This window comes from Genypterus blacodes, unplaced genomic scaffold (assembly GCF_046128005.1).
Source record: "Genypterus blacodes isolate CSIRO-AG114 ecotype Tasmania unplaced genomic scaffold, CSIRO-AGI_Gbla_v1 ptg000067l_1, whole genome shotgun sequence".
Classification (NCBI taxonomy): Eukaryota; Metazoa; Chordata; class Actinopteri; order Ophidiiformes; family Ophidiidae; genus Genypterus; species Genypterus blacodes.
The window spans coordinates 1,465,840-1,492,203 of record NW_027466879.1 but is presented as its reverse complement, the minus strand read 5'-3'; the positions used below and the strand labels follow the sequence as shown (position 1 = coordinate 1,492,203).

Below are 26,364 nucleotides of genomic sequence, written 5' to 3'. Positions count from 1 at the left end.
CTAAATGATTAGAGATGAGAGTCACAACATGCTGAAGGGTTTTGTAGAGCAGAGGAAGGCTATAAACAAAGGCTTGCGCTTTGGATTGGTCACAGCTCTTTTAAACGTCTTTCTATGCTCAAACCTCTCGGAGAACTATCGACAAACATTTAAGACGCTTCGTCTTTGGACAAAAGGCCTCTATTGTAAACCGGAAACGGTCCTCCGTCACCGCGCTGTGACGTCACCGCGCCGTTTGATTAGCAGAGGCAGCATGAAGTAGCTAACAGTAGCCTTATTAGCTACGCTATTACATTTCCCAGAACTCAAGCGCAGGTGGATTTTCCCTCCGTCAAGATGTCTCGGGGTTCCATTGAAATCCCTTTACGGGACACGGATGAGGTAAGACGCGTTTAATGTGAAATCTGGCTTAGTTGTCATTGTTTTGCCAAAGTGTAGGCTCGTTGTGCTGTTAGCTCTGAGCGCTAACATTAGCTCTCAGTGTCGGGTAGTTAAAGTGTTTGCGTGTGGACTTGTGGAACGCCGCAGTGTTAACACCTGCACTCACAAACTACATATTATAAAAATAGATGTTAAGTGACATGTATCTCTTAATCTACACGCTTCTTCTTTTTTACTCATTAATCATTCAAGTAGTCTCTTGCAGCTCTATGCAGAATGTTGTCAAGTTGAGGCTCAGATTTATTTTTAAAGTTCAGAAGGCATTAAAGGTTCTCAGACATCATGAGTTTATAAATGAATGAAATAAAAGATCATAACATGCACTTTGACTTTACAGTAGTGACAGTTTGACTTGTTTTTTATCCTGAATAATAACTGAATAACTTGTATTCTGCAGGTTATTGAGCTTGACTTTGACCAGCTGCCAGAAGGAGACGAGGTCATAAGCATCCTGAAGCAGGAGCACACACAGCTCCACATATGGATCGCTTTGGCTGTGAGTGACATCTGATGTGACATCCTTCACTCCTGAATTATGTTGTCTATTGTTTTCCCTTTGCAACAAGGAAAAAGGCTGCAGTTACATGTAGTATTGTGTAGTAACACACACTACACATATACAGCATACACATAAAGACACAAGGCTGTAGGAGGAGAGTTCACCCATTGAGGAGATGTGTGTTTCATGCCATGGTGTCTTTATGCACAATCTTATCCCTTTCCCTTTCCATCTTCTCTCCAGTTGGAATACTACAAGCAGGGCAAAACAGAGGATTTTGTCAAGCTGCTTGAGGCAGCTCGTATTGATGGAAACCTCGACTACAGAGACCATGAGAAAGACCAGATGACCTGTCTGGACACACTGGCAGCTTATTATGTCCAGCAAGCACGCAAAGAGAAAAACAAAGATGCCAAGAAGGAGCTCATCACGCAGGCCACTCTGCTCTACACCATGGCAGATAAGATCATCATGTACGACCAGGTGAGTCACCAGGCAACCAAATCAAGAAAGCAACAAAAGTCTTTGCTTCAACACAAATAAGAATACACAAAACAATAAATACACATAAACAATAATAGGACAAAGAATGTGTAGAATGACAGTAAGATGTAAGAGGCAGCAAATGTTTAACATATACGTAGCTGTGATCAAAATAGAATATTTAGTAGTAATAATAAAAAGATGTCAATAGTAAAATGTGTTCTTGTCTCGATCAGAACCATCTGTTGGGCCGAGCCTGCTTCTGCCTGCTGGAAGGAGACAAGATGGATCAGGCAGATGCTCAGTTCCACTTTGTCCTCAATCAGTCCACCAATAACATTCCAGCGTTGCTCGGCAAGTGGAAATTACAAAGATGAAAGCTTGATCACGAGCGGCAGAATTGATTCTTTGGTGTAATCACACTGGTGTTGTTTTATAGGTAAGGCCTGCATCTCATTCAACAAGAAGGATTACAGAGGAGCACTGGCCTACTACAAAAAGGCTCTGCGTACAAACCCTGGCTGCCCCGGTAAATGCTTGTGTCCTACTCGATCCTGATGACTATTGCTCCTGAATATGATGTTATTAATAGCAGTAGAAGGAGGATTAGTAGTCTTAAATGTCATATACTCTAAGTCATGCATGTACTGTTAAGCCACAGCTCACTCCTAACTCCTCATCTCCTCTCTCTCTCTGTCTAGCTGAAGTCAGGCTGGGGATGGGCCACTGTTTTGTCAAGCTCAGTAAACTGGAGAAGGCCCGTTTGGCTTTCAGTCGAGCGCTGGAGCTCAATTCCAAGTGTGTTGGCGCTCTCGTTGGCTTGGCGGTGCTCGAGCTCAACAACAAGGAAGCCGATTCCATCAAGAACGGAGTGCAGCTTCTGTCTCGGGCCTACACCATCGACCCCAGCAACCCCATGGTGCTCAACCACCTCGCCAATCACTTCTTCTTCAAAAAGGTAGCCTGCTTTTCTAATGATGTGTCTCAATCTGCCACAATTCTAAAACTGTAGCATCATTTAATTGGCTTTGTTCTTCTGCTTTGACCACCAGGACTACAGTAAAGTGCAGCATCTGGCCCTCCACGCTTTCCATAACACAGAAGTAGAAGCCATGCAGGCTGAGAGCTGCTACCAATTAGCTCGCTCCTTCCACGTGCAGGTAAAAGCCTCGACGACCTCGCAACAGCTTCCTGTTTGCTTGAAGCACTAATGCGTCTGATATCTCTTCTTCTCTCTCAGGAGGACTATGACCAAGCTTTTCAGTATTACTACCAGGCCACTCAGTTTGCCTCGTCCACCTTCGTGTTGCCCTTCTTTGGTCTGGGGCAGATGTATGTTTATCGCAGGGACAAAGAGAATGCAGCACAGTGTTTTGAAAAGGTCTTAAAGGCCTACCCCAACAACTACGAGACCATGAAGATCCTGGGGTCTCTCTATGCAACATCTGATGATCAGGAAAAGAGAGACATCGCAAAAGTATGTATCCTATTGAGACTGTAACAGTGCTAGTTCAGAATAAAGAGGAGGAATCAGAGAAGCTAAGCTGTGTTTCTCCTCCTTCAGGGTCATTTGAAGAAGGTAACGGAGCAGTACCCAGATGATGTGGAGGCATGGATTGAGCTGGCTCAGATCCTGGAGCAGACTGACATCCAAGGAGCGCTGTCTGCCTACGGCACGGCCACACGCATCCTGCAGGAGAAGGTTCAGGCCGACGTGCCGCCTGAAATCCTCAACAACCTGGGAGCTCTGCACTTCAGACTGGGCAACCTGGGAGAGGCCAAGGTAGGGAACTCATCACCAACAACAATAACTGTATAATGATCAAACCATGAACACTGCACATGGATCAACAGATGAGATGCTGTTTCATGGTGGGCTTGTATGTTCTCCTCTACAGAAATACTTCCTTGCATCTCTGGAGCGTGCCAAAGCTGAAGGAGAGCACGATGAACATTACTACAACGCCATATCTGTCACTACCTCCTACAATCTGGCTCGTCTTTATGAGGCATTGAATGAATTCCACGAAGCTGAGAAACTCTACAAGAACATCCTCAGAGAGCATCCTAACTATGTTGACTGTAAGCAGGAAAGCAACACAGGGAGTGAGAGAGCATGAAGGGAAGGAACTTGATGTTTGTACTCGGTTAAGAAGCATCTGAATTGTTTGACCTGCAGGTTACTTGCGTCTGGGAGCGATGGCTCGTGACAAAGGAAACTTCTATGAAGCGTCTGACTGGTTCAAAGAAGCTCTGCAGATTAATCAGGTAACGTTGCCGGTGGTTGAAAGGTGAAGCACCTTGAAGAGTAGAGATGGTGTGTACAGTATATTAACATGTTGTGATGTCCACTCTCATGCTCAGGATCACCCAGATGCCTGGTCTCTGATTGGGAACCTTCACTTGGCCAAACAGGAATGGGGTCCAGGCCAGAAGAAGTTTGAACGCATCCTGAAGCAGCCGTCCACACAGAACGACACCTACTCCATGCTCGCTCTGGGCAATGTGTGGCTCCAGACCCTGCATCAGCCCACCAGAGACAGAGAGAAGGTACAGAGAGCTGAAACGGGACTGTAGACCCTGTGTTTGTAACTGATGACCACACCTTTGTGGACTTAAACTCCTCTTACTTACCCCTACTTACTAATGAAAGAGAAGAGTGAGAGAGGACCGAAACATCACCACTTATTTTCTTTCCTACTTCTAATTCTGCCTGAACACATTTCCATTCCTCCCCAAAGTCTCACACGTGTGCAGTTGGTGCTTTGAGGTGAAGACACGTCTGCACAGGTACAAAGTATTCGCTGAGGCAGATTCGTGTTCATAGGCTGACGTATGCAGATTTCGAAACGTTCGTGACACAGACACACACACCATCACTTCCCCGCAGAGGAAGCAGGAAGTGTATAAATGAGGCTTTAGGGAAGCGTTGCTGTGCGTAGACACACTTATATGAAGTGAAATAAAGTTGTAAACGTTTCTTGTCTTGACAGGAAAAGAGACATCAGGATCGAGCGTTGGCGATTTACAAACAAGTCCTGAGAAACGATGCCAAGAACCTCTATGCTGCCAACGGCATCGGTCTGTTCAGCTTCTTACTGTACACAAGATCAACATTACTAGGAGAGGATCATTAGGTTGCCTGTATGCTGTATTAAAGCTGAATGATACGACTCCTCCAGGTGCTGTGTTGGCCCATAAAGGCTTCTTCAGAGAGGCCCGGGATGTGTTCGCTCAGGTCAGGGAGGCCACAGCAGATATTAGTGACGTCTGGCTCAATCTGGCTCACATCTACGTAGAACAGAAGCAGTACATCAGCGCCGTGCAGATGGTAAGACGTCTGTTTACCCTTTTAACGGTTCTCCTGTGTGTTGCTTTTATTTTTGTGTTTGTACTTGATTGTTTCTCTCTGCTCCACAGTATGAGAACTGCCTGAAGAAGTTTTACAAGTATCAGAACACAGAGGTGCTGCTGTACCTCGCACGAGCCCTCTTCAAATGTGGGAAACTGCAGGAGTGCAAGCAGATGCTGCTGAAGGTGAAAAGAAGAGAAAAAGACCTTGATTAGATTTGTTCTACAGTATGAAGAGATTGACTGATTTCTGATTTGTTTCCACCCAGGCTCGTCATGTGGCTCCCAGTGACACGGTGCTGATGTTCAACGTGGCGCTGGTGCTGCAGAGGCTCGCTACTCTGGTGCTGAAGGATGAGAAGAGCAACCTGAAGGCTGTGCTCAGTGCTGTCAAAGAGCTGGAGCTGGCCCACAGGTAGGAGAACTACAAACCTCTTCTTCCCCCTCTTCTCCACTCTGCTTTCCTGTGTCTTTACCTACTTTTTCTTTACCATCATAGGTACTTCAGTTACCTCAGCAAGGCTGGAGACAAGATGAGGTTTGATCTCGCTCTTGCTGCGTCTGAGGCCAGGTCAGTCACACTTCTATGTATTAAGCATGTATTGGAGCTGCGTCCGTTGTGATATCATTGGGGCTACATATGTGTGTGTGTGTGCTTTGTGTCACGAGTACAGGCAGTGCTCAGACTTGCTGAGTCAGGCTCAGTACCATGTGGCACGAGCCAGGAAGCAAGATGAGGAGGAGAAAGAGCTTCGAGCCAAACAGGAACTGGAGAGGGACACACTGAGGCAGCAGATGTTAAAGGAACAGGTACTTATTGTGTTTACATGCTTGATCATCACTGGTTTAGCATTAGATTTGTTGTTCCACAGTAAACGGCTACTCATTAATTGGTTGTCTCCCTCAAAACTTAATAGCAAGACAAGCGGAGCAGGGTGGCTGAGGAGCAGAAGAAGCTCCTGGAGCAGAGAGCCTTGTACGTGGAGAAGACCAAGAACCTGCTCTCTTTCGCTGATGGCATGAAGGAAACGGCTAAAGAGAAGAAGAAGGGCGGCGGCCGTGTGAGTGTTTGGGCCTGACAGCACAGCTCGCTTTACAGAGACACTAGATGGTAACTTGACTCGTGTGTTTCTGTCCACCCAAGCGTAAGAAAGGTGACATGGATGAGTTTGTCAATGACGACTCTGACGAGGACCTGCCTATGAAGAGGAAAAAGAAGAGGAAGATTGGCAGTGGCAGTGAGCAGGAGGATGAGGATGGAGAAAAGAAGTCACGCAGGAAGAAGAGGTGATTCTTCTGCTGGGAATGGCGGATTTACATTCATTTCAATGCAGAGTGAACAGCATCCAGACTAAACTTTGTCCTTTATTTCAGACCTTTCAAGGGAGGAAACGATGACAGTGATGAAGATGAAGGTGGCTCGAGGGCGAAGAAGCAACGTAGACCCAAAGATCGCAAGAGGATGGAGAAGGTCCTTTTAAGTGGTGTTGTTGACATTCTGAAATGCGCTGTTTTCTCCTTATTTGTTAAACTCTTGTATGATTTGTTTTGTTTCTAGACGCAGCCTGAGCGCCTGCCACCTTCTCTCAAAGGAAAGATCAAATCCAAGGCAATCATCTCATCTTCAGACTCCTCTTCAGATGAGGACGGTCTGAAGATAGCTGAAGAAAGGTACGCAACACACACCTAACCTGAGATGAGCTCTGAAAGCATCAATCAATCTACAGAAACTCATGGGTTATCATTGTGCTTTTCCTCCATGAAGTAGGCCCCAAAGAGACAGTGGTTCAGGGTCTGAGGAGGACGTTGGCAGCAGGAAGCGCATTGCATCAGATAGCGAGTCTGATGCAGGAGGCAGGAACCGCTCTGCCAGTGAGCAGGGCAGCCCTCAGCGCCGCTCACCAGGCTCCGACGACTCCGGCAGCGACCGTCCAGTGAAGAGGAGAGTGCAGCGGCAGTCTGACTCTGAGCAGTCGGACAACGAGAGCAAGAGAAGTCGAGGATCCGGATCAGAAGACGAGTCCCGGCGGGGTTCACCTGTGGCAGCTTCAGACCGCGGATCAGACGCCGGCTCAGACAACGAAGGCTCCCCGCGGCGCTCTAACGCCTCTGGGCCTGAAGCGTCCAACAACGAAGACAGCGACTAAGACTCCAAATTCAACAGACTTGTCTTTTGTGGCGCTGAACAAGCGTCTCACCTCACCTGGGTTTTTATTTTGTCTTAAAAGCAGGGATTTGTGTCGGTATCATACTGTATGTGTAAATTAGCTTAGAGAAACATGGGATTGTAGCACAGCATTGTGGCGTTTATCTCACCAATTATAGTTTGTCTGACTCAAGGATGCTGTGCCTCTGACATTTTGTTTGCTCAATCAGATGTGACGTGAGCTGAATGGTGTGAACATCTGTTTTCTATTTTAGATGGTAAAGAAGAGAGCCTGACCCAAAGTGGGGCAGTGATACTTTCACAAAATGTCAAATAAAAAATGGAAAAAGGAAGTACATTGTTATATTTTGCTCCTCCACTCTTTAACCACATGGAAAGATACAGGGAAGTGACTTTCCTAGAAACAATCTGTTACAACTTTAAGTGATAGTTGGGAATTTTACACATTTGCTGTCTGACAATAGATCCTCCAAGTTTGATCCATCAACTCTTCCCTGTCACAAGAATGCACAACACCGGAATGAATGCATTTCCCACAAACAATTTGAACTTTAAAATTTAAAGATGCACAACACACATTATAGAATGATTATCTGATCTCTCTAAGCCTGGCAGCTTAAATGGAAAAACCCCTTTCCTCAGACAATGCTGAGACACAAGGCAAACAAGGCATGACTGGAAAAAGAGGCACATTTTTAAATGTCATGTTCAGAAGAAACATCCTGAAAAGCTCTGAAGATATCATTGCAAACTTTACTGCATGAATCACGACAACTAATCACCGTGTAACCTTCAGACCGACGCAGCAACACCACAGATGAGGAAGAGAGATCAGTGAATTAACAGCTCCTCTGGGCTCCTCTCACTAAGTGGATCCCAGTACGCAGACCGTGATACAGCTGAAGCCCCATATCCCCGGTGGACTGTTGCTGCCCGCTTTCCAGGTAGTTATGTCTAAACAAAACAATAAGAATGACCTCAAGCTGGCTGGTGGAACCTCAGTACCTGCGGTTGTTAGAGAAAATAAAGCTCCCCAGTTGCCAGTTCCAACCCGCCAATCCCCAAATTCAAGCGCTACACCACCAGGTCACAAAGGCACAATACTAAATGAGCCTGAATCATGGAATGAGCTCGAGTTGCGTGATCACGTGCAACAAACCTCGGGACAAAGCTGTGATCTGTTAAACTTTATTGAAGGTGGTCTGTTGTACACTGACGTTGTCCAGCACAAACATTACAGCAACTCTTAAAAAGTTAAAATTGTACATACACATTCTTTGTAATTGCATGAAGATAAAAAAGACCATTTAAAAACTCAATAGACAAATATGGCAAAATTCTCTCCACAAGGTGCAGAGTCATTATAGAACAGGAAAACTCAGCTGTGGCTGTCTCAATTTGTTAGACTTTCAAGTACAGTTTACAGAAGAGGTATATCAATATGGACTGATAAATTAAGAAGGCCACAAAGATTCTTCCAGCAGCACCAAAGGTTCACACATAACAAGCTCTGGATTCATTTGAGGGGGGGGGGGTAAATGGAATCACCATAAATCATGCAAGTAAAACACGCCATTTCATTAACACGAGTAAACCCAGATTCTTAAAATGATTAATTATCAGGCACAACAAAACAACCATTCTATTATGGCAACCAAGAACTACTGCATCATGTGATTGGCAAATACGGTTCAAAGAATGAGAAAAGCCCCATGTCGCAGTGTTTTAGGGCCAGGTCTTAAATGTATGATTAGGTTGAGCGATGGCAGCACTTTGTTGGCTCGACATGACTAAACATTTCACAGTGAAGAGAAGTGTTAACAGTGGTTACAAAATATTTATGAGGAGAGAGGGCGGGGCCTAAAGAGGGATTAAATGAGACAAAAAGAAGAAAAGAAAAAGGAGAGAATTCATTGCATCTCAACAAATGGCTTTGTCCATTCCTCAGTAACCGTCATCTTCATCATCACCCTCTGACTCCTCTTCCTCTGCCGTCTCCAGCCAGGTCAGCCACTGATTCACCTGCGGCATAAAATAATGACCACGTTAATTTATTTATGATCCAGTAGTCCTGGTATAAAAGGGAGCAGAGCAGAGATAAGGGTGTGTGTGTGTTAGGAGGAAGAGGAGATGAAACACTCACCTGAAATAACGCCTTTCCTTTTCCTGGGAACTCTTGGGTAATATCTTCTTTCCATGCAAGAAAGGCTTCTTCTTCAATTGTTTCCATGTCGTAAAAGTTCACAAAGTAGCGCAACAGCATGCCTGAAAAAGGTCAGAGAGAATTAAACCTTTAGAACAAAACAAAAAGGTGATAGTCGATATTACACAAGTGAAGAAGAGTTCACTCATACGAACCTTTGGGAAAAGCTTTGGCACTGCAGTGGACCTGCAGCGCATACAGGGCACTGACTTGTAGGTCAATGTGATCGTGTAGGAACTTCTGCATTACAGGGTTGAAAGCCAGCAGCAGCTGTTTCTCCTTGTCCAGCTGTTCTTTAGGTGGCGCTGCCAGCTGCTCATCCTCCTCAATATTGATCTCATAATCAATGTACTGCAAGAAGCTGACAGGAGAGAAGAACATGGGTTTTTAGCTTGGGGTGAGTCAAAGAGTAAGTACAGAAGTAGAGACATGGTCCAGTGCTCTACCTGGTCATGAGGATGTTGATGAAGCCTTTGTCGGTGTGCAGTCTGGGGGAGATGTTGTCCTTGATCCACTTGTAGATGCACTGGGGAGACGGATCGGCTTTGATCTGCTTCAGCAGCTGCTTCTCAAGTTTCATCAAAGGGAACAAAAAGCTGAGCCCTTTGCCCTCCAGGATTTCAAGCATCTTGTCCTTGTTCTGGTCGATTTCTACAAGAGAAAAGATCAACCATGAGTATAAACAAAGAATAAATGCTTTGAAACAGAAAGATGATTGTGTTGACGTTATGTCAGATGGGTTTAGACGTACCAGGCAGCATCCTCTGCATGTTGACTTTGCTCTGCTGGAACACGTCAGTCAGCCAGTCACGGTCCTTCAGCTTGGCCATCTGCTGCAGACAGAGCAGGAAGAGGGGGAAGTGGGTGCCGTTCTCCAGGGGATGAGCCATCTCTGCCAGGCTGACCAGCTCGGGGATGATGGCCCGCGCTGCAAACTGGGCCAGGTACGACTTCAGCAGTGGGATCTCCTCTTCGATCTTAGGACACTGGTCCAGAACACTCAGAATGGCCTAACACACACATGTAAAGATGAGCAGGGTCAGACAGAGTCACCACATGTAAATCTATACCATAATAAAGATGGTTTGCAGGCTGACCTGCATCACGTTTTCCCCGGTGACGTGGCCCTCGGTGCAGAGGGCCTGGATCAGGGTGCTGGCATGTTCCCGATCTTCATCAGAGTGGTCGAGGGAACAGACTATGATCTTCTTCAACATCTCAGACAGGAAATGCTTCGGAGCCTTCATCTCCTTGACGCCACGCACAGCCTCGTCCACGTTCTTGCAGTTCAGGTAATTCTCCACTAAGGTCTCCTGAAACAGAAGGACGGTCAGATACAGCAGAGCTCGACGAGGATCAAGGGTTCTGACTGAAGTCTCTGCACGTGTGTGATGAACTCACGGTCATTTTAAGAAGCTCTTCCTTGGTTGGAGGCGCTTTCTTGTTGGACTTGGGTGGTTTTTCCTGAATTGGAGGTGGATTGGTTTTCAGGCCAAGCTGTGGAGTCTAAGAAAGACGACAAAATGAGCACAACGCAGCTGGAAGGAGCGAGACGATACCAAACACTACTGTAGTTTATTACCTGTCCCAGCATTTGTATGTATGGAGCGCTCTGAGGAATCATGGTTGGCATCTGTGGCTGCAGCTTTGGGACTTGCTTTTTATTAAGGAGGAACGACTGAGCCGGCCTCAGACTGATCTGTAAGGACAAAGGCCGCGTTTAATAAATACTCAGCCAGAAAGACAAACACACACGCCAACAGACCACCATGACATGAAGCAGGAAGTACCTCTTCAACATTGAGCAGCCCCTTCTTGGTGAACCGTGGGCCCATGTCCTTAGACTGGGACTGCATCTGCACAGTGTGAGCCTGGTTCTGGTTGAAAAAGGCTCCGTTCTGTCCCTATGATAGAGAAGATTCCACAATATTACTGTTTGTTCTGTTCAGTGAATGTACACGTCTGAATTCAAACACACTGAAGCATGTTTATGAACCTGATTTGACTTCAGGAAGGGTTTGCCTCCGGCGTCAAACTGAGACTGGTGTGATGGGCTGTTGTTCCCACTGTGGCCATTGAACAGCGGGTTTGTGCGGTGGCGTCCCATGGTAGGGGAGTAATGGTCCTGGATCACTCCTGGACCTGTGCCGATGCCAATCCCTGGAAAAAGAAGTCAAGATTTCAAATAATGTACCCAGGATGCAGTGCAGTGTTGATGTTTGTCAGCTCAGACGTCACGCGGGGGGGGAAACGTACCGGGCATCTGTCCAAACATATCAGCCAAACCTCCCAGGGTCTCTCTATCAAACTTGATCTTTGCTTGAAGGAACTGGTTGTCAATGAAGAAGTCAGTCCTCATTCCCTGGTTTGAAGCTGGAATAAACACGCCCAAATCCTGCAAAAACAAATTAGAATCCATTTAGAAACTCCAAACCAGAAGTAAAGATGGGTACAGATTTGAATTGTTGCCACCGGATTGAATGTCGGGGCCGTGGATCGATTCTGAAACTCACCCTGACAGCATCCTGACGAACTTGATTAATTGTCTTTGGTGCATTGTCAACAAAAGCCTTACGAGGAATCCACTTGTTCGCTCGTTGCTCCAATGTGTCCTGCAGCAAGAAACGGATCCTTGCAGGCAATTCCTTGTTGTTCGTTAAGGATTCCATCCGGCCAAAGTATTGATCCATGAGGGACTGGAGGACACATTGTTTGTTACAACACACATTTCTTTAATATTGCTGCTTTTTAAACAGCCTATTTGTGTTAGATTGTCACACACACTCACCTTAGCCTTCCTGTGATCAAGCTTAGGGCCCACTGTTTTCATTATCTGACAGAGGCATTCCAAGTCTTCACCCATATCCTTGAGTTGAACTCTTTTCTTCTTTTCCAAAAGCTAAAGGGGGACAAAAAATAAATACATAAATACTCCCATGACTTCTGCACGAGGTCAGATGTAGATAACACAGCTCAATCATACTGAACTCACTGTTTTGATGCACTTGTGAAGAATAGACTCATGGATAAGACTGAGTTTGCCAAGTTCCCCAATGAATTTGATGTTGCCCAGCATCTTGATCTTGGCAACATTTCGCTGCTCCTCCTCCTCAGAGGTGAGAGGCCTGTCATGTTTGTCATAGACTATGGAAAATAAAGTTAAAAATAGTTTAGAAGGGTTTCAAAATAAGTTAAAATAAGATATGAGGCAAGCAGCAGTGAATCATACACATTGCCAAAGTGCAAATCACTCACTGTCCACGTTGCTGGCACGGTTCTCAAACTCATCTTGAAGCTTCGAGATCAGAAGCCTCCGGAAGGTCTGAAAACAAACAAACAGGAGAGTTTATTTAAAATCCAGATACGTGAACATGTTCGCCTCTGAGTAACAGTGAAGAATAAACGGCTCTCTTACAGTGTTCTGCTTTTGTGTTGCTTGACTTTCTGTTGATGGGCCTTCAAAATTTGGTGCATCCTCTGCCAAACGTTGACATAGTTCAGCATACAAGGAACTATACTTGGGCTCTTCGAGGGCTTTGTCAACAATCTAAAAGGGAGAGGATAGAGTCATGAATAGTGTGCCTACTTATAGGTCACTGGTTGAACAAGTAAGTAGAGTTTAAGAGAATACTTACCAACAGGATGATTCCTTTGAGGACAAATTTTGTATCTACACCTACGTTCAGAAGCTCAAGACATAGTTTGTCAAATTTCTCAGGGGTCAGCTTATTCAGTATTCTGAGGAGGAGGAGGAAGGATACCACGTTACCAAACAAAGAACACGTGCAGACAAAACCACCAGGCGACCAGAGGCAACTCAGAGGATAAACATGGAACTGTGGGGTGCAACTCGAGTAAATATGGGTGGCATCCCGAGTATTTGAACACTTACCCTCTCACTTTCCTGAATATGGCGTCATGTCGCTCTTTCTCATTGGAGGAGCTTATTTCTCGTCTAGTGCTTCGAGAAGGTACCCATCTTTGAGATCCTGGGGGCTTCCCCAGGAACTCGCTGAGGAAAAAACATACATTACATTTTGGAAATCGAGAAAGCATTACCTTTAGTTCCTTGTGCAGTGAAAGCAGCCAGCTGAATGACTGTGGTTAAATTCTTTGAGTATATCGTCACAGCTGTGGTAGAACCCTTTTTTCCTCCATACTAGTTACTGCTAGCAGGCCGGTGGTTTAACATTACAGGGTTTCCCCGAGCATTATATGGTTTACGTGCCCAAAGCCGAATGAACTAGAGAAAACATGTTTCCCTTCCTGCAGCGTCCAAAAATGACAATTCAACTTGTAAAGATCCAAACAGAGATTTGAGGGATTTTTAATATGCAAGCAATATTTGTGAGCAGTGACCCATGGAAACAATCTGGAGCAAAGAAATTACCTGTTGCTGACAGTTTTGGGACCGTGCTGAGGTGTACCCCCACCTCCACCTACAGAAGCACTGTGACATGAAGAGAGGAGAAAATCAACACCATGGAATAATAAGGAGACACGGCAAAGCTACAGGTTTTATTTGAGGCCTTTCAGAAGATTTCCCAACTTGATGAAACACGCTGAGGTTCTTTACCTGACACGAGAAGCGCTTCCTTGTGCAATCACACACTCCACTTTGGCGGCTTGGCAGAGAATATCTGAAAAGAATTATTTTCTGGGTAGGAAGGAAAAAAAAAACGCCCTGGAAACAGAAAAATGGGAAATGTTACAAGAAAGCACAAACTACTGACCTTTGAAGGCCCGTCGTGATTAAGAGGCAATCTCAAAAAAATACAATCATGTTCTTGTCTGCTTTTCAATCTGAATTTAACCGGACAGACCCTTATATAAATCCTTTAAATAGTGTATTTTATTGCTTAGGTTTTGAACTCAAATAATGTAAATTGATTGAACAATGGAGGAAATGAGAAAGGACAAACTGAGAAGGACCTTTTCAGAACAAAGCTGATCACTTGGCTTAACTGCCTTCTGTTGTTGGTTAGTAGTAATTAAATCTCATGCTCTTCACTTAATGGGGGGTTGAAATTGAGATGGAAAAATGGCCAACCACTTAAGTCTATAAACACTAGTAGACAAAAAATCAATGCCCTAACGTGTCCTTACCAATGACGAGTGGAAAAGAATTAACTACAGTATTAACACTTTATTATGTTTCCTGTATATTACCATTTCAAACACAAGAATGAAAACCAGTCGTTTGCCGATTGGGTAAACAGCTGATTCTATAAAGGTCTTTGTTCCGGCTGAAGGTGAAACAGCGACCCCCTGAGGCCGTTTGTGCTACAGACGCGTTAGTCAGGAAGCTTAACACCTAATGGAGGCCAATCTCTCCGTAGATAACGATCCACGGGGCTTACGACATAACAACGCAGTGAAAACGTTAAAATTCAGTCGGCAACATGAAAAATTATGATAAATAAATATAAAGGTGAACTCGAGGTGTTAGCGGGCGAGGCTGGCAGCATTTTCACATGGCCGACATTTATGTCATGTTTAAGAATCGAAGATATTTTCCAGTTTAGCTCGTAAAGCTCTACGCACTTCACAATAAGGATGTAAAACAATCACGCTGTGTCGCTTTTCAAACAGTTTAGGACATACATAACCTCGGGCGAACTTCCCGGTTAGCTTGCCTAGCTAGCAATGTCGGCGAATACAAAGGAAATACCGAGAAATCCTACCTTTAGCGAAGGGACGTCAGCGTAACGGTGCCTATTGGACACAGATGTAGAAATGATAAAGAGATGAGAAAGAAGAAAGCGAGAAAAGCGGCGATAAGAACCACGAAGAGTTTTGTGTTATGGACAAAAGAACGGAGTCACGTTAACGCCGAGCTAGCTGCTAACCAAACCGGCTACAGTTAGGAAAGAATGCTGACTGGTCGACTGCGTCACGTGGGGGTTGTTTTGTACGTGGGTCGCGGCTACGTCATCACCCCGCCCTTCCTGCGCCCGACGTCAGAGGCTCACATGGATGTTCCCTAATACGCTCGTGTGTGCGCGCGCGCCCTCATTGAATGGTGTGTTACAGGTCTACAGTCAGACGTAGAAGAAGGATTCACACACACATACACATAACACACATACACACACACACACACACACACACTCCAGCATGGGCACACGAACGTCTTCATAAGTTCACCAGAGGCACATTATTGATCATGTGTTTACCCTCCTCCTTCTCCTCTTCCTCCTCAGGTCAGCCAGAGGGCAGCAACACATTCAAGATTTACCCCCGGAACACAGCTGGATGGACAGTTGAACATCAGTTGAACATCTGGAGACACTTCCCTCTTCCCCCCTCAGGTAAGTGAACCAGACAGATTTTCAGATGTTTAACCGTCTCTACTCAGGCTGGTCTCAAGCTACTTTTAAGTTATTTGAGAATAAAGTTGTAATATTTCAAGAAATAAAATTTGAAATGAGGTCAGAGCGAGTGTGTGGTAAAATGCTGATAATGTACTGAGCATTCAAAGAAAACAACAACATGGTGTGAAGTATTGGCTCATTTGAGAAGGTGACATGAAAGTAAAACCTCACCACAGCCCCCACATCCTCCTTCAGAATAAAGACAAACAAACACTTGATCTGTAATGAATTACGAATAGTAATGCTAAGTAGCAGTAAAGCAGTTATCAGTTGTGACAATAGGCACACCTTCAAGTAATGATCATCCCAAAATGTCTGACAGTACACAAAAAAGTTATTTTGTACTCAAGTGGCAACATAACAAACAAATATTCAAATACTTGAGCATTAGGTGTAAGCACTAATAGCTAATAATATTAACTACATTTGCTCTTTTGTATATTCATTTGTATTATGGTCTCAAGGGTTAATTACCCCGATCACATTTGTGCCCCACTTTGGGTAATTGGCTCCAGACAATGACTCTGAATATTAATGTAGACTCCTGACCTTTATTCTATTACCAGCAAGTTGAAATACACACTTTGCCTTTCTTCCTCCAACTCCATTTTCAAACAGTTGAAGACTTATCAAGCACCTTGTGTATTATCATAGAGGACAACCAGAGGTACGATCTGATACTTCACAGCTACATTTAGTTTTCCATACTAGAGTAGAAGGTGTTGTGCTTGCAGCAGTTATTTCACAAGCAATTCCCCGGATTGTGTGAATTATTGAGTGAGACACCACCGTCTTGTTCACATGGACTTGGTGTGATGAGTCACTTCCTCCATCTGCCAGTAAATGACGACGGGGCTGTCTGCTGTCAACACCTCTTAGTGGATCAGATTACATCAGGACTAACACATGTAAGATAAGGCCGGTTATAGTGTTAAGGACAAAGTAATCGATCATTACACACATTCAAATAGTTAATTTTCACCTATGAACAATTTCCGTGCACATTGACACTGTACTGATATACAGTATGTCGTTAGACACACTTACTCTTCCATAGCCGTGTATTTGTTTGACACTGTGGTGGTAAAACCAGTTTGTCTGTCTTCGCCCTGCTTAATGACCATCTCCAGTAAGAGAAGAGTCCTTTGTGTACATTTGTATTGGTTGTCAGTTTTATGAGTGCTACATTAATCTCACCATCCTCACGTTTGTTTCTTCATCTGTTTATTTGATTATATGTGTTGGTCGGGGCATTGTCTGTTCTCACGGCCTCCTGCTGGCTCACCTCTGGCATAAATCATTCATCAAAACTAAAAATGAAACCAGGCCTCATTCCAAGCAAAATGAGGTCCAGTGTGCCAATAAAGACAGACAAAGCAGAGTGGAGCTCCAGTTTAAGTCTCAGTCTCTTATCATCGCACTGCAGTGTTAGGCTCTGTCCTCATTGATATGGACTTCAGTCATCTGTTGTTTGGACCTTATTGGGGCTAAATACACACCACAGTATTTAACTGACTGTTTAAATCATGCTGAAATATGCAAATACTTTACACCTGCTGCATTGCTATGTTTCTCTGAGGCACAGTACTCAATGCCAGAGTCATAAGCAGAGAGGATGATTGTCCTCCTTTGGATTTGTGTTTAGGCCGTGATGGGAAGGCTTTTGTGTTCTCAGAATAATCTTAGCAGGGGTTTGTGGTCCGTCACAGGCTTGATTTTTCTCCTCCACAGGTATCGGCGAAATGTTTTTACTGCAAAAATCAGCACTAACCCCTCTTTCTCTATCCGAGTGTATTTCCTCTCAGTAGGGGATAGCGTTTGTGACGCGCAAGCAATGGGGCGCTCTTCACCTCCTAAGCAGTAGCTGGCTTCTGATCCATCACTATCAGAAGCCAGCGTAGTACACCAGGATCTTTTCACCTCTCAGTAGCGCCTTGCACTCATCAAAGCTTTTTGCTCCCAGCTTTACCACTCCCATGCCACCTGGCCTTTATACAGCCTGTAGACAGGAGCCAGCACAGTGCTTTGGTTGGGCATGAATCTTCTGTAGTAATTCACTACACCCTCTCAACAGGTGGGAGCTGGTGAATTGTTGATTGCTTTGACTTTGCCCAGAGACAGGCGGGTGCCCTGGCTGTTCAACACATAACCCAAGTATTCAATCTGTTGACTGTGAAGGTTTTGTGTCATCCAGGTCATGGTACACAAGGAAAGTAAATCTTAGGCAACTGGATTTGCTAGTAAAGGCTTTTAGATGTTTCACCTCTCATCCAAAAGGCTTCTTCAGTTCTGATAGACCTTGATTATGTCTAATAAGGTGTATCAACGACTCCACATAGTGTTTAATCTCTCCCCTTGTGTGTGTTGAGGGTCAATAGTTTTTTTGACTCATCATCCAGAAGGACCCGCTTGTACGTCTGTGTTGTGGCAGATTCAATGTTAATTTGTTACCGGCACACAAACAGAGTGTGGTTTCCTTTTTATTTAACAGGCACAGTATAGGTGCTGCCCACTCACCATGTTTGACTGGTGTGATGATGTTGGCCTTCTCCAGTCAGTCCAATTCAGCATCCACTCGCACCCTCAAGGCAAATGGCAGTGGGCAGTGGATCTCAGGGTTCACCACAATTGTTGCTTTGACATCAAGTTAATCTCAGAGTGCAGCTCCAGCACATCCTCTTATTGATTTCAGTTCAGGCATTTCAATGGCATGCTTTTTCTCTTTCAGTTGAGACGTTTTGCTGGCACATTTGATTTTTCTCCAATTCAGGGTGAGCTTTTCCAGCCCGTTTCTGTTGGACCTGCCCCTACAATCACAGGTAGTTGTGTAGCTCTCAGGGACTTTAAACTGTATAATCTCCCCTGTGTAAGTCTTGAATATGACTGTGGTGACATCCAGTGGCTGTTCTGGGGACCTGGCCTGAAATGGTTCTTATGAAATGATGATTATGGGAGACTCAGTTCAATTTTCAGAGTAGTTTCCTTGTCATTAACCATTAAGTACTTACTGGTAGAAACATTGGCATCACAATCTCCTCTGCCTCCACATATATAGTATTTTGCTTTTACCCATCCTGTCGCTCTCTTTTATTTTGTGTCTGAGCAGCAGCCACTTTTCTCTTGTGACCTCTTTTTCTACAGTTGTGACACTTTGCCACTTTAAAATAGCAGATCTGCGGACTGTGATTTTTGCTGTTACATCTGTAACACTTCCTCCCCATCCGGTTGGCCACATGCACATTGAAACATCCAGCAGCCAAGTTTTATATCGCTTCTCCAACAGCTTCAACCCAAATTGACTGTGATATCAACAGTTAGAGGCAAGATAGACAATAACAGCGGAAATGAAGACACATAAAGAATGTTTTGCCGCATATTGACTTCATGCCCACAGCAAAACATTTCTGCAGTATCTGCCTGTGTGTGAACAGCTCAAGGGATGCAATACATTTGAACAAGTGCCCTTAGCAAAATACAGTACAACTGAGAAGAGAGTACAGCCAACTACAGATAATGGATCCAACTTCAGGGTGTATGGGAACCTGGATGGCAATCACAACAAGGATCTACCCAAAGCTGAAGTTATAGCCCCAGCTGAAGAATAAATCAGAGTGAGAGAAGGAGGAAGATGAGATAGAGGTTGTTAGTGTGGAGGCAAGAGTTTGTTGAGGTTGAAGCAGTAATGGATGACGATGACGGCAGGGAATCTCACTTGCCGAAGCTGCCTGCTTTAACGTAGTCTCAACAGTGGATGCCTTTGAAGCCGACATAAATGCAAAAGGATACAAGAGGGGGGTTTCTGGCACAGCATTTGCAAAGTGATGGGGTCTGCAGAGTAAGAGTGGTGGATTTGCCACAGCTGTAGAGATCAGCTCCTCCATCCTCCTCCAAATAACACAGGATGGAATTCATTCTTTTTGGCTGTGGAAAGGATCCTAACTGCAGCACTGGGTTGGAGTGTGTTCTTGCATTTTTTGTTTTAGAGAGAAACCAACTAAGTAAGGTGATCAAGGTCTGCAGAGAAATCAATAAACTCAGCCAACAGCCAGGCCCTCGGGTTTCCTTCTTAGACTCCTGATAGCTCAAGGCAATCAATAGAAGTAATCATGCTTTCTGCCATCAGACACCACTTAACTCTGGGGTCTAATAACTTGTTGTTTAAATAGAGATGGGTTCCATATATGTTTTCTTTCATTTCTTTACTTGTGGTATTTTGGATTGATTGATTAATTCAAAGCAAGAAACTGTATGGGGACAGTGTGTTTATTTGTTGTGATGTAACCTTTGCCATGTTTATGTGCGACGTGATTAAATAGCAAACACTAACAGAGAGTTGAGAAGAGGAGAGTAGAGTCCAGAAAACTTTGTAGGTTCATCCTGTGCCATGTCAAAAAATTCAAAGTATTTCAACCCACAGAACAGAAACAGAAGCGCCAATTGGCCAGTCATCATTTTTAGTGTTTTTGTACTTTACTCTGCTGTATTAAGGCAATGTCTCCCACTGGTCGTAACAAACCAAGTCAGACCGAAGCAGTAAAACCTGGGAGTGTAATGAAACAAGCGTTTGTGTGTTTTATTGCTGATACATTCAGCTTTTAATTTGTGAGATAAAAATGTGATTGTTCTTCATTTGAAGGTTATATTGTTTTACTGCCCTGTCTTTGTTTTCTTATATTTATTCACGGAGGCTTTGTTAAAAAGGCTTATTTCTGTATATTATATTCTTGAAGCTGTATATTGATGATTGTTGTTCTGTGGTAAATATGAAAATAAAGTGAATCCTTCTTGGTGACATAAACTTGAATCTTGAATCTTTTGAATCATGATCTTTTATCACCTGCTGCTTGTGTAAATATTAATAATGTCTTGAAAAGTCTTTCTCCTGGAGATGTGGCTGTTTAAATTATTATTGCTTAAGGATTTTCATGCAGGTTTGCTTCACATTCACAGCAAAAGGTTTTAAACTTCCCATTAACTACAAGCCCATATGCTCCTCCCTGGTATGATATATACAGTATAGATACAGGTATATGTATGAATGAATGCCCGGGTAATGATAATGTGGCCTCACAAACTGTTGGGTCACTCAGCTTTTTTCCTCTGTAATTTCAGTGGATTTATCCTTTTGATCTGATCGATACACGACCCCCTCACATTCAGTCAAGTCACAAAAATAAGCCTGTATGTGGGCAAACAAAAAGTCTGGGAGAATGAATATGTCAAAATGAAAAGTGCACTCTTTAGCTATGAGCCTCAGTGATGGCGAGTGGGAGCACAGCATCCTACACCAGCTTTACCTTTCAGCATGGGGGCAGTATGGTGCTGTGTGAAGGATTTTCCATGGCAGGGACTGAGAGCTTTATGTTTGTTGGAAACAATGAAAAGAATACATGGAATTCATGGAAATCCCCCATTTAGGCTGCCAAAGTCCTGAGACTGGACAGATGATTTATCTTCCAACTCAACAATGGCACTGAGCACACAGACATAAACTTTACAAGTGTTTTCATTCTAACAGTAGCCTGTACAAAGCCTTGACTTGATTTAGAGGCTCCAACACTGTAAAATACAAAGATTGTATATTATATTGTTTTTTTCAGTGGGTTGGGTGAATTTCTACTGTTTGTGAATTCTACTGTGAAAACCAAATAAATCACACAGTATTCAGAAAGTCACCCTGGAGATCTCTGAAACTGCTTAGGATTGATGGTAGTTCCTGTTGACACAGTTGAGTGGTGGACAGCGGAGGCGAGACCAGGACGCTGGCGCTACCCGTCCATCCCCCTGAGATGTAATGGGCTTAAATCGACCCATTTGGTGCCCATTTGAAAACCTGCAGAAGCCACTCAACTCAGCCCCAGTCTGGAGGGCGGGGCCTTGAGGGATGGAAAGAAGGAGAGAGATGCCTTGGTTTTAAGTTGACTTTTTTTAATACATACTATTTTTACATTTTTAGACACCTCACCATTCCATTTGAGCCTAGTAGGACATTTATAATATTGTGGAAATTAATATATATATTTAACTTTGGCTTGTGACTGTGGGTTAATAAGCACCGCTCACCTCTCACATTTTAAATAACTTCATCTGGGTCATTGGTTTGTGGTCAGTTTGATTTTCTTTTTTTACACTATATATATATATATATATTAACTTGAGGTCTTTCTTTGAGCGGGGGCTAATATGTTATAAGTACTGTCCATGAACCTCTAGGACCTCAAATTGATGTCAATCAATTGAACTTTCAACAATGCATACTTTTCTGTTATTTAATATTTCTTCCAGATAATGTCAATGTTTATAATGGAAGATTAAATTAAATATGGGAGAGCTGTGTTATATTTTTTCACAGCAACAAAAAGATACTAGACAAATTAAAACACCTCCCCAATGTTCTATGTGTATTATGCAAAGGCAAAATCAAACTGATAAGTGATACACAGACACTTGTATGACATTCCAGGGAGGAATACCTGATATAGAGATCCAAAGCTGTATAAACAGACAAAGAATGTGCATGACAAGCCACAATTAGATTTTGTACTGATACCTAATGTATGGAGAATGGATTGGATTGGATTCAATTTTTACTATGCTTCCACACCATTGGAATCAACTGGAAAAAGGCTGCTAAAGTGTCCAACATGTTACATTGTTGTGGAAATGATCAAAAACATTGCATTGTGTTCTTTCATGTGTAGCATTTTAGGGTGCAGACACTACTGAATTATTAGAGCAGTGTTGAATGGGTAAACAAGTTTGGAAATCATCCATTAAGGACGCAATGGAATGCAAATGTAAGTGACCGAAATCTCAGCATATAAAACATGAATCACATGAAGAACGACCATAGCTTAGCTGATTTATTCATACAAACTTCATTGAATTCCACTCCTAAACCACAAATGCCTCTGTGTATGTTGTGCAGTCGATCTTCTCGACAGAGAGCCACCAAACATCCTGGCTTATACAGGACATATATGTGTATAATTACATGTGGGCTTGGTGCAGAGCATCTAACTGGCTCCTAGTGTTTTCGAATGGAGTGTCTCATACATACGGTGGCGTGGAGCGGCCCATACATGGCAATGACAGGCATCATTAGAAATTAACATACCAGACTGTTACACTCACTCATGTTGACTGTGTGTTTAGTATTCTGAGCACACGCTGTATGGATATGCTGAGGTAGAGCAATGGCTGTCTTGCCCGCCAAATTGCGTTGGGCTTGAGGGACCGTCTGAGTCATCAGCGACAAGCTCTGTGTCTGATTCCAGCTACCGTTAGATTCCAGCCTGGCTCTGCCTGCAGGTGCCACAGTATTAGCATGAGATTTGTTGGAGAAGTAAGCAGTCCCTAGGGTGAGGTTAAAAGATTTTTCCTCTGTAATAAGACAAACGCACAGAAGAGAACACATACAGAACATCCAATCCTCTGCTTTGTAAATCATTTTTTGCGCAATACACACTGATGTGTTTCTCACTGGTCCAGACCTAGATTCTCCTATTGTAATGTAATTGAAGTAACTTCAATTCCTGTTTTACATCAGATTGAAACACATAATTTTGACTAATTGTGTCTGCTAATTACAACAGTATAGTTGCTTGGTGGATATCATTGTAGGCTCACAGCATTTTCATTTTGGATTGATGCTCTAATTCCTCCCATAGGCCAAAGACATGCAGATTGGGTGAAGTGGAAACTCAAAATAACCATAGCCTAATTTATGCATGCACACATGCATCCAAGTGTTCTTTGGGTGCATCATCTAAGATTACAGTGACCTGTCTGAGCCTGAGCTTGTCCACATAGCATCTGCAAAGGAAACACTGCCACTTTTTCTGTGGTAATCTCAGTAACAACATGACAATCACCTCCTCTAGCGAAGCGTTGCCATGTTTGTTTATGTTGTGCAAAAGTAGAAGATCTCAAAGATGATTTTCTGTAATCCGTCAGCATGAGATGATTCAGTTTTGTCTGCTCTGCCATCAGGGGTAAACTTAAGGTATACTCCTGCAAAGTACACAGGCACACTGTAAAAAAGTTAGTGAATATAATGATGAAATTATGTAAAATTGCTAAATTTAAATTTAAAGTTAACTCACTCAGCTGTTTGTCGCCATAAACCCCGATGATAATTCAGGGCTCAGGGTTGCAAATATGTGATGACATCATGGAATTTAGTCTTTATTTAAAGAGTGCGCTTATTTACCATGGAATGTGTGATGATGTAATTGAAATGAAGCACAGATTATGTAATGGTAGGAGATCCCTCCATGGAATATATATAATACTGTATATTTGGTGCACAAGCACTGGAGTATTTTTTACTTTTATTGGTTTTTGAGAAACCATAATGGATTCCCATAATAGGACTCTCACTTTGAAATCCTTGCAGAATGAAAACAGGGTTCTTCACAGAGAAAACTGCAAACTCTACAGAAACAGAAATAATGTGTGCCATCGCCTTGAATTTGAAATCAATATGTGTTATAAAATTACTGAGGTAGAGAAAGGGTTGTTGAAAAATGATGATGAAGAAATTTGTGAGCTCAATAACAAAATCGCAAATGAAAGAGCTATGAATGCTGAAACACAGTTTGAAACACAGACCGCAATTGTACGAAAGGCAGAGAAAGAATTTATGGGCTTGGTCGAAAAAGTTCTGAAAAAAGAAATTAATGAGCTCATTGAAAAACAAAAGGAGCCGAACAATGTCTTCAGTCTGGAAAATTATGCTATGGAAGATGAAATTGATGCGCTGACTCCATTCCTCCATCTACAGAATGTGGAGAAAGAGGGCATGAGCCAGGAAAATTATGCCCTGAAACATGAAATTCATGTGCTCCATCAGGTCCACCAAAATGAAATGGTGGAGAAAGACGCGACCACGACCAGGAAAAAAGATTGTACCAAACATGACATTTATGAACTGCGCCAAAAACACAAGGTGGAAACAGAGGTCATGGTCCAAGAAAAGTGTGCTCTTGAACAAGAAATTAATGAGCTCCATGAAAATTTGAAACAAGAACAGCATCAACTCCACCAACTCCAACAAAATCAGAAGGTAGAGAAAGCTGAAAATGAAGCTTTGAAAAATGAAATTCATGCACTCCACGAGCTTCACCGTCAACAGAATGAGGAGAAAGAGGTCATTATCCAACAAAATAGGGCTTTGAAAGAGGACATTCATGAGCTGCACCAACAAAACCATCAACTGAATATGAAGAAAGACGGCATGATTCAGGATAATGATGCTCTGACACGTGGAATTCATGAGCTCAATCAGCGCCACCAAAATCAAAAGGTGGAAAATGAAAATGCTCGAGATGAGCTTTACCTTCTCCGTTACCAACAGAAGGTGGAGAAAAATACCATGAGCAGGGAAAAAGAGGTACTGAAACATGAAATTGATGAGCTACACCAGCTCCACGACCATCTAAAGGCACACAAAGATACATTGAGCAGGGAAAATTATTGTCTGAAACATGAGCTTGACCAACTACACCAAAATCTGAATATGGAGAAACAGGTCATGAGTCAGGAAAATGATGCTCTGAAACATGAAATCCATGAGCACCATCAGCTCCACCAAGATCTAAATGTGGAGAAAGATGCTATGAGCAAAGAAAGAGATGCTCTAAAAAATGAGCTTCACCTGCTCCACCACCAACAGAATGTGGAGAAAGAGGTCATCATCGAGGAAAATGATGCTCTGAAACAAGAAATTCAAGAGCTCCACCAGCTCCACCATCAATTAAATGTGGAGAAGGGGGTCATGAAAGTGGTAAATGATGCTCTAGAAAAGGAAGTTCATGAGCTCCACCAGCTCCACCAAAATAAAGAGGTGGAGAAAGATGCCATGAGAAAGGAAAATGATGTACTGAAACATGAAATTGATGAGCTTCACCAAAAATACAACTTGGAAAAAGAGGCCATCATCCAAGAAAATTATACTTTGAAAGAGGACATTTATGAGCTCAACCATCAACAGAATGTAGAGAAAGTGGTCATGACACAGGAAAATGATGCTTTGAAAATAGAAATTCAGGAGCTCCACCAAAATAACAACATGGAGAAAGATGTCATGAACCAGGAAAATGAAGATCTGAAACAAGAAATTCAAGAGCTCCACCAGCTCCATTATCAACTAAATGTGGAGAAGGAGGTCATGAAAGTAGGAAAGGATGCCCTGAAAATAGAAATTCAGGAGCTCCTCCAAAATAAGAACATGGAGAAAGATGTCATGAACCAGACAAATGAAGATCTTGAACAAGAAATCCAAGGTCTCAACCATCAACTAAATGTGGAGAAGGAGGTCATGAAAGTGGAAAATGATACTCTGAAACATGAGCTCCACCTGCTCAACCATCAACAAAATGTGGAGAAAGAGCTCATTCACAAGGCAAATGATGCTCTGAAACATGACATTGATGAGCTGCACCAGCTCCATCAAAATGAAAAGATGGAGAAAGATGCAACAAGCAGGGAAAATTATGCTTTGAAACTGGAGCTCCACCTGCTGCACCAGAAACTGAATGTAGAGAATGAAGTAATGTGCCAGGGAAATGATACTCTGAAAAAGCTTTTTCAGGAGATCCAACAAAAACACAAGGTGGAAAAAGAGGTCATCCTACAGGAAAATAATGGTCTGAAAATGGAAATTCAGGAGCTCCACCAAAATAACAACATGGAGAAAGATGTCATGAACCAGGAAAATGAAGATCTGAAACAAGAAATTCAAGAGCTCCACCAGCTCCACCATCAACTAAATGTGGAGAAGGAGGTCATGAAAGTTGGAAATGATGCTCTGAAACATGAACTCCACCTGCTCAACCATCAACAA

General features: G+C 43.2%; 2 protein-coding genes across 3 annotated transcripts; one reads left to right on the top strand and one right to left on the bottom strand.

Moving 5' to 3' along the window:
• The first annotated feature begins 230 nt into the window (after window positions 1-230).
• ctr9 (CTR9 component of Paf1/RNA polymerase II complex) lies at window positions 231-6,986 on the top strand. 2 transcript variants are annotated; one of them, XM_076156072.1, is made up of 23 exons: window positions 231-381; window positions 839-937; window positions 1,184-1,423; window positions 1,660-1,777; window positions 1,863-1,952; window positions 2,125-2,381; window positions 2,476-2,583; window positions 2,664-2,900; window positions 2,988-3,206; window positions 3,322-3,505; window positions 3,603-3,691; window positions 3,788-3,973; window positions 4,417-4,504; window positions 4,606-4,754; window positions 4,844-4,960; window positions 5,044-5,189; window positions 5,274-5,345; window positions 5,449-5,584; window positions 5,692-5,835; window positions 5,919-6,061; window positions 6,149-6,245; window positions 6,333-6,445; window positions 6,543-6,986. In XM_076156072.1, exons 1-23 carry the CDS (start codon window positions 337-339, stop codon window positions 6,919-6,921), a joined length of 3,456 nt encoding a protein of 1,151 aa, XP_076012187.1. In that variant the 5' UTR covers window positions 231-336; the 3' UTR covers window positions 6,922-6,986. The 2 variants fall into 2 exon arrangements, with proteins under 2 accessions (XP_076012187.1, XP_076012188.1); XM_076156073.1 differs by having other exon boundaries at window positions 6,540-6,986.
• Window positions 6,987-8,115: 1,129 nt separating this feature from the next.
• On the bottom strand, window positions 8,116-13,788 carry LOC143004581 (eukaryotic translation initiation factor 4 gamma 2-like; the record flags this gene model as incomplete). Its single annotated transcript, XM_076155583.1, has 20 exons — window positions 8,116-8,963; window positions 9,085-9,206; window positions 9,300-9,505; window positions 9,591-9,795; window positions 9,896-10,154; window positions 10,242-10,457; window positions 10,546-10,650; window positions 10,727-10,843; window positions 10,935-11,048; window positions 11,141-11,304; window positions 11,401-11,539; window positions 11,658-11,840; window positions 11,933-12,043; window positions 12,137-12,288; window positions 12,400-12,466; window positions 12,560-12,691; window positions 12,780-12,882; window positions 13,037-13,156; window positions 13,535-13,594; window positions 13,721-13,788. Coding segments are annotated over 20 exons (2,721 nt in total), but the record flags the coding sequence as incomplete, so codon positions are not given.
• Between the last annotated feature and the right edge of the window lie 12,576 nt (window positions 13,789-26,364).

Bases quoted from the DNA above. Each gene is read 5' to 3' on its own strand.
- ctr9 (XM_076156073.1), top strand. From the start codon at position 337: ATGTCTCGGGGTTCCATTGAAATCCCTTTACGGGACACGGATGAG. The intron at 4,755-4,843 runs GTAAGACGTCTG...TCTGCTCCACAG, and splicing joins ACATCAGCGCCGTGCAGATG to TATGAGAACTGCCTGAAGAA. The intron at 4,961-5,043 runs GTGAAAAGAAGA...GTTTCCACCCAG, and splicing joins GCAAGCAGATGCTGCTGAAG to GCTCGTCATGTGGCTCCCAG.